At 37.7% G+C, this 14,000-nt stretch overlaps 1 protein-coding gene and 1 pseudogene across 5 annotated transcripts in view; one reads left to right on the top strand and one right to left on the bottom strand.

The window, feature by feature from the left end:
• Window positions 1-14,000, top strand: part of AFTPH (aftiphilin) — a 70,258-nt gene that overhangs the window by 19,471 nt on the left and 36,787 nt on the right. For 4 of the 5 annotated variants that reach the window (XR_009694705.1, XM_061155192.1, XM_061155189.1 and 1 more), the window contains one exon: window positions 11,559-13,522. Coding sequence is in view for 4 of the 5 variants with exons in the window: in XM_061155192.1 (XP_061011175.1) it covers window positions 11,591-13,522 (1,932 nt within the window). In the remaining variant the exon portion in view is untranslated. Of the gene's footprint in view, window positions 1-1,843; window positions 1,983-11,558; window positions 13,523-14,000 lie in introns of those variants that run through there. The other variant, XM_061155191.1, reaches the window with a different exon arrangement.
• LOC133065510 (S-phase kinase-associated protein 1-like) lies at window positions 2,638-3,476 on the bottom strand (annotated as a pseudogene).

Raw genomic sequence — 14,000 nt, 5'->3', positions numbered from 1 at the left:
CCTTTTCTTACCACTAACTTTCTGCTTGTGTTCTTCACCACAACCATCCACTTCCAACTCAGTCCCTATAAAAATGTGTTTGGGGTGAAGGGTCCTTGGTAAAGCTGGATTACATCATCTGGAAGTGCTGTCTGGCCTTGAAAGTTGATGTATACGTTGATTAAGCTGGGCTGGTGTCCTATAAAACAGGGATCCCCAACCCCCAGACCTTGGACCTGTTCCCTAATCAGTGTCAGTCCTTGGCCTGTTGGGAACTGGGCTACACAGCAGGAGGTGAGCAACAGGTGAGTGGAAGCTTTGTCTGCTGCTCTCCATCTCTCTCACATTACCTCCTGCACTGTCCCCTTCCCCCACCGTGGAAAAACTGTCTTCCATGAAACCGGTCCCTGCTGCTGTTGTAAAAGATGGGGATTTCTCTTTGGTGAGTTTTCAGCTTGTCCAGAAGGAACTCTCAATGGTTGATTCTGGGATTCCCTAGAGGGCCTCTTAGAGACCCCACCATTACCACCAAATGTGTGCTCAGGGTTCTTTGGGGTAGGGGATAGTTTGTGTGGATGATGAAGGGCAGAGGTTTGGTCAAGGATTCTCTCTTAGAGAAGTAAACAGAATCATTCTAAGCACCTGCTTAGAAACTTTTCCTCTTGTGGTCTTTCCTCTTAACTTGGAAGTGTCTATAGCCAGTATCCTTCAAGGTACTACTGGTGAGAACTTTTGGGTTACACTGTCCTGTTCTATTTCAAAGCCTCTGTCTCTTAACAAACTACTACTGGTCTCTTGAATTAGTTCAGAGGTTATGGTCTCAGTCCTTTAACCTTGGGCATTGTTTCATATTTTCTTGGGATTGGTTATAGAAATTAGAAATAAAGTCAACTTCCTATATCTTTAATGTGATTACTAATTGTTTTCTTAAATGATTTATTCTTTCAGTGACCTTTTAAGCTGTGTGATTCTGTTTTATTTTTAAATTTTTTGACTGCACCATGTAGCATGTGGGATCTTAGTTCCCTAATCAGGGATTGAACTCAACCCGCCCCCCACATTGGAAGCGCAAAGTCTAAACCACTGGACCACCAAGGCAGTCCCTCAGTGACCTTTTAAAAGTATATGCAGAGTGGTGTGAATGTTTGTGCCAAGTAAGCAAACATTGGCTTAGATCTTGTTAAGGCTAGATTGTGATTTGAGCCACAGATTTGGGTATAAGTTTAAATGTGATGATAGTTGATAACTTACCGAGTGCACAGAATGTGCCAGGTACTCAAGGTCTGTTATCTAAAATCCTCATAACAGCATTTTAGAGTAGGGACTGCTAGCCGCTTTTTATAGATAGGAAACTGGAGGCTCAGAGAGGGCAAACTCACATAGTTAGTAAACAGGGAAACCAGAACCTAAACCTGGGCCCTGTCTAACTCCAGATCCAAGATCTTGCCCTCATACCATACTACCTCTTGAGACATATTATATCTATATAAATATAGCCTTACATTTATATCCCAGAATAAGGCAAGGTATTAATAAGCAAAAAAATTTTTTTCTAGAGTGGTATATTTTTAACTATGGTCATATATTAATTCACTGTAATCTAAATATGTTGATTTTCTGAGAAACACTTTTTGACACATAGCATACACACAGCAAAGCACACAAACCGTAAGTGTACAACAGGATGAATTTTAACAAAAGTATGTGCCAGTATAATAAATACTACCCAGTGGAGGATAATAACATTATCTCTGTTAGTATCCAGCAGGCTCTTCAGTGCTGCCCTTCAGCCAGTACTCTACCCCTCCCTATCAGTTCAGTTCAGCCACTCAGTTGTGTCCGACTCTTTGTGACCCCGTGGACCACAGCATACCAGGCTTCGCTGTCCATCACCAACTCCCAGAGCTTGCTATACTCATGTCCATCGAGTCGGTAATGCTATCCAGTCAGCTCATCCTCTGATGTCCCCTTCTCCTCCTGCCTTCAGTCTTTCCCAGCATCAGGTAACCACTATTCTGAATTACCATCATAGATCAGTTTTGTGTTTTTGGAACCACATAGAATTGGAATCATGCAGTGTGTATTTTATATATAGTTATCTGGTTTCTTTTATACATTATGTCTGCAATACTCATCCGTGTTGTCACGTATAGCAATAATTCATTTCATTGCCATGTCTGCTTATACCGTGGTTTATTTTAACCATTCTGTTGATGTACATTTAGGTTATTTTCAGTTAAGATTAAAGTTGTCAAGAACGGTCTTGTGCATGTCTGTTAGCACATGTAAATACTCGCTTTTGTGGGATATAAACCTGGTATAGTTCTAATAAATACTTTCGAGCAGTTCTCCAAGTGGGCAATACCAGTTTACACTCCCGCCATTAAAGAATGAAAATCCCAGTTGCTCCAGTCTCTGTCAGTGGCTATAGTTTGAATTGTTCTAATTTTAGCCATCCTAGTGGGTATGTTGTTGTGTCTTGTTGTGGTTTTAATGTGCATTTCCCTGATGATTTTTCATACGCTTATTCGCTTTTTGGACATCCTCCTTTGTGAAATACTCTTTTGTCTAAATATTTTTTTTTAATTCTATTTCAGAAGGTTTTTTGCAAGTTGCTTTATTTGCAATGCCAATTTTAAAAGTCACTGAACTAAAATTAACTGGACAATAAACTAGGCAGAAATTGCTTTACAAAAAGGGAAAGCCCAAAATGCCACTTTCTATAGGGAACCCACAGTTCAATTTTATTCAGAGCAAAGAAAAGAAACTTTCAGTCATACTAGAAGAAACTGGGCCGTAAGTTTGGGAACTGTACTGAAACTACACATGCAATGAGGACAACATTCTGCTAATACAATTGACTTGCTGCTGCATTTGTTGACTGTTTTTCTAATATTAACAATTATAAACAAAGCAGTGCAACTAGTATTTGGAATAATCTTTACAGTGTTATAGTGTTAGACACGAAATTTCACTTCTCCTCACACCACTGGTTCTCTTTGCGTACCTGGGCTTCCTCTTCTTCAGTAAAATCATTTTTGATACTGAATGTCTTTCGAATCTCCTCAGGAGTTTTCCCCTTGATCATATTAGCAACAGTCTTGCAGGTAACATCAAGCAAACCTTTGATGTCAAAGTAGTTTGCTGCCAATATGAGCTCAAAGAGTGTCCCTTGGTCAACTTTCAGGAATTCTTGATCCCAAACAGGTATATCATCTGTTTGTTTTTCTTTGTTCTCACATCCTCAGGAGGAGGAGGATCATCCTTGGGGTGGGTGCACCACTGAATGACCTTTTTTAATATTGCTGCATTAACATTTGGCAAGGGGACTGGATCATCATCTCCTTCATCATCCATTCCCAAATCTTCCAACATAGTCTTGATGGTCACAGACTGTTTTGCAATTTCAACATCAACTTCGAATATCTCTCCATCAGAACTCTGCAACTTAATTGAAGGCATGGTATTAGGTCTCAAAGAGATAGAGGGCCGGAGGCTGAAGTGAGCAGGGAGGTGTCGTCAAACAGCAAAACCTAAAGGCGGAAAACAAGGCCAATACAGCGCTTGTCTAAATATTTTGGCCATTTTTCTTTTAGGTCATCTCATATCGATTTGTAGGAATTTTTTGCGTATTCTGGGTGTGAGTTCTTTGACAGTTACATGTATTGCAAGTATCTTCTTTCAGGCAATGGCTTGCCTTTTCATTCTCTTAATGTTCTCCTGACAGAAGTTTTTAATCTTGAGTCCAATTTGTCAATTTTTTCTTTTATGATTGCTGCTTTCTATTACTTGTTTAAAGCACCTTACCTTCCCTGAAGTCATGAAAATAATCTCTTAAATTACCTCCTAGAAGGCTGGTTATTTTATCTTTCACATTTAGGCCTACACTCTGTATGGTACTAACTTTTGAGTAAGATGTTAGGTAGGATCAAAGATTTTTTCTCCCAGTTAATGATCTAGCACCATTTGTTGAAAGCCTATTCTTTCCCCCCACCACTCTGCATTGGCATCTTTGTTATCACATGGCCGTATAGCTTTTAAAAAGGCTTGGTATCTGATAGGTTAAGTCCTCCAACTTTGTGCTCCTTGAGGAACTATTTTTAAATGGGTCAATAGTCTTAAGTGATATCAGCCCCATCCCTCTTTTTATTCCTTTGCCTTCCCAAGACTGTTTCAGACTTGCGGCTAGAGCTCGTTAAGCAAATGTGGCTCTTCCTCTTGAGAAAGATGAATTCTGAATCACCTTCACTCATTGTATCCCCTGTCTTCCTGGCTGCCACTCTGACACAGGGTTGCTTTGACTATCTTCAGGACTACCATGACTACTCAGTCATGAGAGCCTTTTGTAAACTGTGACTTCAGTCTTTCCTGGATATCCCCATTACTTGTTTACTGTCCTCTAACAGGTCTTGGAATAAGCAGACAGGAAAAAGGCAAATTGAGCATACCCCCGTTCCCTGCAAAACATACATGCACACACACACAAGTGCTTGTTCAGGTTGTAAAGGAATTGGATAATAGATAGGACTCCTTGTGTGTGAAGTAAGTAGTTCATTAAGGATGAAGAAACATTTATTGAGGTGGCTGTGTGCCAGGCACAGTATTGATGTCAGCTCATCTATGCTGCTTCTGTTTGGCAGAAAGAACTACTTAAAAATCCGTATTTTCCTGTGGTTAAAAAAAACAGTAGATTTGTTTAAGTCAGACTTAATATTTAAATTCATTACACAGTTAAATTCATTACACTTCAGCTAAAATGAACAAATATACTTTAGTTAACAAATTTTACTGAATTGGCCTGGGCACAGAAGAATATTCTGGAAATTTCAGGCCTACTCCATACTGGCCAGTTGGCATTTGTGGCTGAAACCTCAGAGCAGTGGCACTCTCAGGCTTCTGAAGGGTGAGCTGGATCAGAGCCAAGACCTGCTGAAGTGAATGTGCAGCCCATGTTCTTCTCATCAATAGATGACACAGTTTTAAGGAATGTGGAAACGTTTATAGTCCGGGGCTGTCATAAAGCCTGTGGCACCTAAGGAGGAGAGAGAGAATACCTTGCTAAAGTGGGACAAGAAGAAAAACTACTTTCTGTTGTTGGTTACAAAGTTCCTGATTCAGATCTTTGTATTTGCCTTAACATCCCAGTTTGAAGTAAGCCTTGAAACAATAAAATGTTTCATTTTTCAAACAATAGAAAAGGCAGTAGATTAATCATGAACGGATTCTACTTAAACATCACAGATGGTCCTTTACAAATAAAATGTTATAAGAATGTAAAATGATACAGCACTCTCAAAAAGTTTGGCAGTTTTTTACCAAACTAAACATGCGCTAACATAACATCAGTGATCCTGTGCTTGCTCATTTATCCCAGATAAATAAGAACCTGTGTTTACACAAAAACCTATATGTAAATTTCTTTAGCATCTTTATTATAAATACTATTTAAACATACTATTAGTGTATGTATTATTAATGAGTTGATGATGGACAGGGAAGCCTGGTGTGCTGCAGCCCATGGGGTTGCAAAGAGTCGGACATGACTGAGCAACTGAACTGAACCCATTCCAATATCCATCTACTCAGGCAGTCCTTATCACAACCCCAAGGGACTCTCAAGAGTCTTCAGCACCACAGTTCAAGAGCATCAGTTCTTCAGCACTCACCTTTCTTTATAGTCCAACCCTCACATCCATACATGACTACTAGAAAAACCATAGCTTTTACTAGATGGACCTTTGTCAGCAAAGTAATGTCTCTGCTTTTTAATATGCTGTCTAGGTAGGTCATAACTTTTCTTCCAAGGAGCAAGCGTCTTTTAATTTCATGGCTGCCGTCACCATCTGCAGTGATTTTTGGAGCCCAAGAAAATAAAGTCTGTCACTGTTTCCATTGTTTCCCCATCTATTTCCCACGAAGTGATGGGACCGGATGCCATGATCTTAGTTTTCTGAATGTTGAGTTTTAAGCCAGCTTTTTCACTCTCCTCTTTCACTTTCATCAAGAAGCTCTTTAGCTCTTCTTTGCTTTCTGCCATAAGGATGGTGTCATCTGCATATCTGAGGTTATTGATATTTCTCCCAGCAATCTTGATTCTAGACTGTGTTTCATCCAGCCCAGACCTTAAGTGCATTATACTGAATGAAAAAACTCAAAAGGTTATATGCTGTATGATTCTATTTACATAACACTTCATAGAATTAATGGAGATGTAGAATAGATTAGTGGTTGCCCAGTAACAGTGTATTAAAAAGCAGAGACATCACTTTGCCATCAAAGGTCCATATATCAGAGCTATGGTTTTTCCAGTAGACATGTGTAAATGTGAGAGTTGGACCATAAAGAAAGCTGAGTGACAAAAAATTGATGCTTTTGAACTGTGTTGCTGGAGAAGACTCTTGAGACTCCCTTGGACTGCAAGAAGATCAAAACAGTCAATCCTAAAGGAAATCAGCCCAGAATATTGGAAGGACTGATGCTAAAGCTGAAGCTCCAACACTTTGGCCACCTGATGCAAAGAGCCAACTCATTGGAAAAGATCCTGATGCTGACAAAAATTGAGGACAGGAGGAAAAGGGGGATGAGATGGTTGGGTGGCATCACAGACTCAATGAACATGGGTTTGAACAAACTCCAGGAGATAGTGAAGGACAGGGAAGCTTGGCGTGCTGCAGTCCATGGGGTCGCAAAGAGTTGGACACAACTGAGCAACTGAACAATCTCAACAGGGACAGAAATGGGTTGGAAGAGTGGGGACAGGTCTGTATCTTCATAGTGGTGGTTACATAGATCTGAACGTGGGATAAAATTGAACTATACACAAACACAAAAGAAGGCAAGCTTTTTTTATCTTTTTTCTTTTTTTTAAACGGTGAAAACAGAATAAAGGTCTGTAGTTCAGTTGATAGCAATACCATGTTTCCGGTTTTGCTATTATACTAGAACTGTCTGAGATGTCATCATTAGAAGGAACTGGGTGAAGGGTGCACAGGACTTTACCATTTTTGCAACTTCATTCATCTATTATTCTTTCAAAGTAAAACATTTTTAAAAATAAGGTATGTTATACACTCACATTCACGGAAGCATGATTCACAGTAGGCAAAATGTGGAACCAACCCATCTGTCCATCAACAGATGATAGTATTACATACGGTAGGATCATATTCAACCTTACAGAGAATGCAATTCTGACACCATGCTGCAGTATGTATAAACCTTGAGGACATCATGCAAAGTGAAGTAAACCAGTCACAGAAGAACAAATACTGCATGGTTCTACTTACAAGAGGCACCTAGAGTAGTCAAAATTCCTAGAGACAGAAAGTGGAATGGTGGGTGCAGGAGCTAGGGGGTGGGGATGGGGAATGGGGAGTTCTTATTTAGTAAGTACAAAGACACTTTGATGTTTTGGAGGATAAAAAGTTCCAGAGATTGATGCTGGTGATGGTTGTACAACAGTGTCGATACACCTAAAGCCACTGAACTGCACACTTAAAAGTGGTTTAAATTTGGTAAATTTTATGCATATCTGCTGTAATTTTTAATAAAGCATTATTCTTATGTAAGTAATACATTGTATTATAAAATAGGCATATTTAAATGCAAACATAAATCTGGAATGCTTTTTACTTTTTAAATTTTTCATCTTGCAGTGATCAGAAACTTATAAAAAGTTGCAGGTTTAGTACAAATAAGATTTTTTTTCCCCCAGAACAGTTTGAGACTGTTGCCCCCATCTCTTCCAAATATTTCAGTGTGTATACTGAGGACTTCTCTTACATACCACAGTACTACCATCAAAATCAAGAAAGCATCAGTGCATTGCTGCTAATCCTTGGGCTCTATTCAAGTCTCACAGTCATCCAGTAATGACTTTTATAAAAAGGGGAGCCAGTTGAGAATCAAGTGTAGTATTTACTTGCCACAGCTCTTTAGTCAAGTTCAATCTGGAACAGTTTTCCAATTTTTCTGTTACTTTCATGGCATTGATACTTTTGAAGATTATTATAGACCAGTTGTTTTGTAGATCATCTCTTAATTTGCATTTGTCTGAAGTTTCCTCATGAATCGAGTCAAACTGTGTATTTTTGGCAGGGATTCCAGAAAGGAGTCTGTGTCCTCATTGCATCTTATCAGGTGATGCATGATTTCTGTATTCCCACTTCTAATGGTACTAACTTTGGTCACTTGATTGTCAGTCTTCACCAAGGGGAAGTTACCCTTGTTCCCTTTGTAATTGAGTATGTTGTGGGGAGGTATTTTGAAGCTGTGCAATATCTTGTTCCTAATCTAACTTTCAATTTGTTCATTTACATGTTTATATCCATGAGGGCTGATAGTGTATTATTTTATTCAGTGAATTATAATCCATCATTATCTTTATTTTGATCCTGAAGTTGTCCCTGATTTAAACAGTAGTAACCCCTTCAAGCTGGTTTTTGTGTCCTTTTGACATGTCTGCATCATTATGAATGTGTTTAAATTTTAAAAAGGAATTATATTAAAAAGATTCAGACGGATCCTATTGTAATGATATGGCATAATTTGCTTAAGTAATCCTTCTGGAGCATTTTGTTTAATGAAAAAAAAAAATAGAGTTCATATAGTATAGCCAAATTGCCTTCTGTATGTGTGTGCAAGTGTCCCTTTCTCCACACTTTCGTTAACAATTGGAGAGTATTTTTAAACACTAGGAACTTCATAATTATAGGGAAACTGTTAGAGGCCAAATTACCTTGTATACTCAGCATTAGAAGGGGTTATCAAGAAGCTCAACAAGGGAAGAAAATAGAATTTATCTGTATCTTTTACTGTGTGTATGATTTTCTCTTTAAATCAGCAGGGGAAGAAAGTATCTTGGAACTAAAGCAGTTATTTCCTTCTTTATAATGCTGATTTCGTAAGGTAAACAATTTAAAGTAGATATATTCCAGTGGGATCTTTTTTCTTCTGACTTGCTTATTTCTCTCAGCGCTGACCAGTCATTAACCTAAAGATCTTTTTGTATCCTGAAGCCGTTTTCTGCTAACCAGCTATATAACTCAGTAAAGCTGCTCATCAGTGAGCCTCATTTTCCTCCTCTCTGAATTAAATTATGTGGTTTATAAGGTACCTTCTCTTTAAAACTGGAAGATCTTAAGAAATTTTATCCTGAGAGTTGAAAGAATTTATTGTTGTTATCTTGCAAAACTGGTTGAATTTTGCAGTAAACATTTTCCTCTTGTGTCTAACTTGACAACTATGAGGATCAGTTTATTGTTTATGGGCTGTTTTTATTCTAGGACTTTGGTATTAATCTTCCCTCTCCTTTTACTGATAAGTCTGTCTTGTGACACTTTTGACTGTTTAGTACAGAGGAAAATAATAACTCATACATAGATTCCATTTAAGAATTGAATGTTAAAAAAAAAAAGGAGATATCATAAACTCAAAGGCCTGGGAAGAATTATTCAAGAAATGTGACTGTGATAATGCTAGTTAGGAAAAAATTCACTTAGACCTTTGCTTTAGACCATATGCCAAAATAAATTTTAACTATTAATTGTAAAAAAAAAAAACCCTATAAAGTAGAAGAAAATAAAAGTGAATATTAAATTTAAAATTTAAGCTTTTATGACAGCAAAATAATGAAGAAAACTACTAATGGAAAATCAATTTGACCCCTTAAAGATTAACTTGGGAAAACAGTTTGGCTTATAACGTTAATTACACACTTACCATGTGACCCAGCCTTCGCACTCCTGAGTATTCATCTTGGAGAAATGAGAACTCACGTTCACATAATAGTCTGTACACAAATGTTCATAGCAGCTTTACTTGTAGTTGTAAAAATACTGAAAATAACCTAGATGTCTTACATGGTGTAAACAAAAACAAACTGGTGACATCTGTGTAGTGGAATACTACTTAGCAATAAAAAGGAAGGAATTGTGGACACATACAACAACATGGATGGATCTTGAGGGCATTAAGCTGAGTGAAAAAGCCAACTTCACAGGGTTACATATTACATAATTCCATTTAGATAACACGCTTGACATAGCAAAATTACAATGATGGAGAATAGATTAGTGGTTGCCAACAGTTCGGGTTTATGGAAGGGCATGACTATTTCGGGATTACACAAAGGACTTTATACTGATTGATATTATTGAACTATTTTTGCAACAGTTCTAACCCCAATTATAGTGACAGTGATATCTAATCTGTCTGTATGATCAGTTTCATAAAACTGTGCAGACACCCTAAGAAAGGGAAAGGGATGAAATCTAAACAAGGTCTGTAGCTGACTTAATAGGTTATATGGCTGTCAGTTTCAGGGTTTGATCATGTACTATTGTTGTTTACCGTATTCTTACTGAAGGAAACTGGGTGAGAGCATATGTGAGAACTCTCTGTACTATTTTTACAACTTCTTGTGAGTCCTAAGCAATTTCAAAATGGAAAGTTATAAAAAATTAAACTATGGTATAGTCAGGTAATGGAATATTATTCAATACTTTAAGAAAATAAAGTTTTCAAGCCATGAAAAGACATGGAGGAAGAACCTTCAATACATATTACTAGGTGAAAGAAGCCAATCATACAGTATATACAAGCTACATACTCTGTAATTCTAATTATATAACATTCTAGAAAAAGCAGAACTATGGAGACAGTAAGAAAATCAGTGGTTGCCAGGGTAGGGGAGAGGGACAGATGAATAGAGTAGGTGGAACACAGGATTTGGGGGACAGTAAAACTATTCTGTGTGATACTGTAATGGTCGATGCATGTCTTTCTGTATTTGTCCAAACTCAGAATGTATAGCACCAAGAATGAACCCTAATATGAACTATGGACTTTGGGTAGTAATGATGTGTCAGTGTAGGTTCATCAGTTGTAACAAATATACCACTCTGGTAGTAGATGTTCATAACAGAGGAGACTATGCAAATCAATGGGGGTAGGATCCGTATAGAAAGTTTCTTTATCTTCTGCTCAATTCTGCCGTGAACCTAAAGCTTCTCTGGAAAAATAAAGTCTTTAAAAACAGAAAAAATTAACTTGAGTCAGAAATAAACATTGAAAAGCAAATTGAGGAAAATATTTGCAGCCATTATTAGAGACAGAATTTTCATTTTATTTATAAAGAACTGCTACAAATCCACAAGGCAAGCTGAGTCCACAGTGAACTAGAAGGAGAGTCTAAGAGAACAAGCAAGTGCCCCAAGAGAGACTCTTATAGATGTACTTTTGTAAGTGTTTATTTGAAATTTTCTGGAATCTTCAGATTCAGTAATGTGCTACCAATGCCCTTGGAAACATACACTGTAAAAGGTGTTTTGTTTTGGGTTTTTTGCCATTATATTATAGCTGTGTAATCTTACCTAAGATAAAAATAGTTGTTGTTTTTTTTAGGTTTTTTAAAAAATTTATTTTTTAATTGAAGGATAATTGCTTTACAGAAAAATAGTTTAAAAAATAAAAAGCAGAGCACTGTAAATTTACACTGTTTTGAAGTTTCTTTGAGAGAATTCTGAATGATTTTGTTGTATGTAATCTGTTCCCTAAAAAGAAATCTTTTTTTTTTCCAGGTGTAAATTAAGTATTTGAAAGCAATTGAACGATGGAGCCAGACATCATTCGAATGTACTCTTCATCCCCACCACCACTAGACAATGGAGCTGAGGATGATGATGACGATGAATTTGGGGAATTTGGTGGGTTTTCTGAAGTTAGCCCTTCTGGTGTAGGGTTTGTTGATTTTGATACACCAGATTACACTCGTCCCAAGGAAGAGTTTGTACCTTCAAACCATTTTATGCCAATTCATGATTTCTCAGAAAATGTAGATAGCCTTACAAGCTTTAAGTCCATTAAAAACAGTAACGATAAGGACATCACTGCTGAACTTTCTTCTCCTGTGAAAGGTCAGTCTGATGTTTTACTTTCTACCACCAGCAAAGAAATAATTTCATCTAAAACTTTAGATACTTCCATTGATGGCATAGAAAGTCCACAAGATTTAAATAAAGAAGTGGAGCAGAGACAGAATGTTGGAACACCTGAAAGTTTCTCTCCAGGAGATTTTAGAACTGATCTGAATGTTATTCATCAGAACAAGCAGTTAGAGAGCTGCAATGGTGAAAAGCCTCCTTGTCTGGAGATTCTAACAAATGGGTTTGCAGTGTTGGAAACTGTAAATCCTCAGGGAACAGATGATCTGGACACTGTAGCTGATTCAAAAGGACTAAAGCCTCTTAGCACTCATAGTACTGAGTATAATTTAGACTATGCACCTAGTCCTGCTGAGGAATTTGCAGATTTTGCCACATTTTCCAAAAAAGAAAGGATACAACTAGAAGAAATAGGATGTGCAGTTTTAAATGATGAAGCACTTACCATTCAGGAAAACAATAAAATTAATAGAGTCAATGAACTGAATTCTATAAAAGAAGTGTCTTTGAATAGAAGCTTTGATGATGAAGAAGACACTGCTAGAAAGGATCAGGTTTGTGTTTCAGAAATAAGCATAGCGAGTGACAGGGATTTCAGCAGGGGAAAGCAAGGCCTTCCCACATTGCAACAAGACGCATTTTTCAATTCAAGTGTTCAGTCAGAGGCTTGGAGTTTGGCAGACCCAGCTGAAAATTCAGAAGCCAGTAGGAGAGAACAATGTAAAGCTGAGGAAAATCTTGATTTATTCACTTCTAAATGTGCTGACCTATGCATGGTTTCTACTAAAACCTTGGATGCAGACGATGAAATTGGTTCTTCTAAAGAAGAAATTAGAGGGTTTACTGACTCCCAGAGCCTCAGCTTTGATCCTACAGAAGAAAATGTTTTGGATGATTCTGTGAGTGTAAAAAATGGTGATAGTAGTAATGACTTTGTGACTTGCAACGATACCATTGAGGATGATTTTGGTGACTTTGGCACAGCCAGTGGCACAACTCCACCTTTGGTTACTGCTGGTACACAGGATTCAATGAGTGATGTCACTTTTGAAGAGTCCTCAGAGCACTTTCCACATTTGAGTGAACCAGGTGATGACTTTGGAGAATTCGGGGAATCAAATATTGTCTCTTGCCAAGAGGAAATTATATTTGCTGAGTCAGACCTAAAACAGACTTCTGATAGTTTATCAGAGGGATGCAGTTTGGCAAGAAAACCTACTGGGACAGGCATTGAACCTGTTTCAAAACTGGAAATTGGGCAAGAAGGTGAGTTTGGAGACTTTGATTCTGTGCCAAATATTCAAGATGACTGCAGTGCTTTTCAAGACTCTGATGATTTTGCGGACTTCAGTTCAGCTGGTCCTAGCCAGGTTGTAGATTGGAATGCTTTTGAGGATGGACAGAAAGATAGCTGTTCCTGGGCTGCTTTTGGAGACCAGCAAGCCACTGAATCTCATCATCGAAAGGAAGCCTGGCAGTCACATAGGACAGATGAAAAGATTGATACTCCAGGAACCCCCAAAGTGCACAGTGTCTCCTTAGCAGCTTCCAAAGGAGCAGTTGCTGGTGGTCATTTACATGAAACAACCACTTCAGTTCAGGTATTTACTGATTTTTCTCTATTTTGTATAACAATGCTGTGGAGGTCTCTAATTCAGCTTTTCAAAAAGCATTTTTTAATTGGGTACCTGTTAAAGGAGTCTCTTTATGATACATAGTGTTTGCCAGATTTGTAGATTAGTTACATGTTTCACAATCACTTGGTTAACTTTGAAGAGACATTCCTATAATAATGCTTGGTAAGATTTTTCTTTACCTGTTTCTTTAATATTTATAGAAATTCATCAACTTAGTTTTTTGGTAGATATAAATACCACGTATGTAAAAATTCATTAATTAGCTAATGAACTATTCCAGCAAATCCTTCAGTTTCTACCTTAAGAGTGATTTTACAAGGTTAAACTAAGATTTAAACTTCCGAAAATAATCTCTTAATTTTGTCTAGGAAAGACTTTTGATTGCAGACAAGAGCAAGCAGAATTTGAAACCTCAGTCTGTGATGAAGGCTATAGGGACTTG

Source organism: Dama dama, chromosome 11 (assembly GCF_033118175.1).
Source record: "Dama dama isolate Ldn47 chromosome 11, ASM3311817v1, whole genome shotgun sequence".
In the NCBI taxonomy this organism is placed as follows: Eukaryota; Metazoa; Chordata; class Mammalia; order Artiodactyla; family Cervidae; genus Dama; species Dama dama.
Note: the sequence above shows the minus strand (reverse complement) of the source record. Positions and strands in the feature narration are given on the sequence as shown.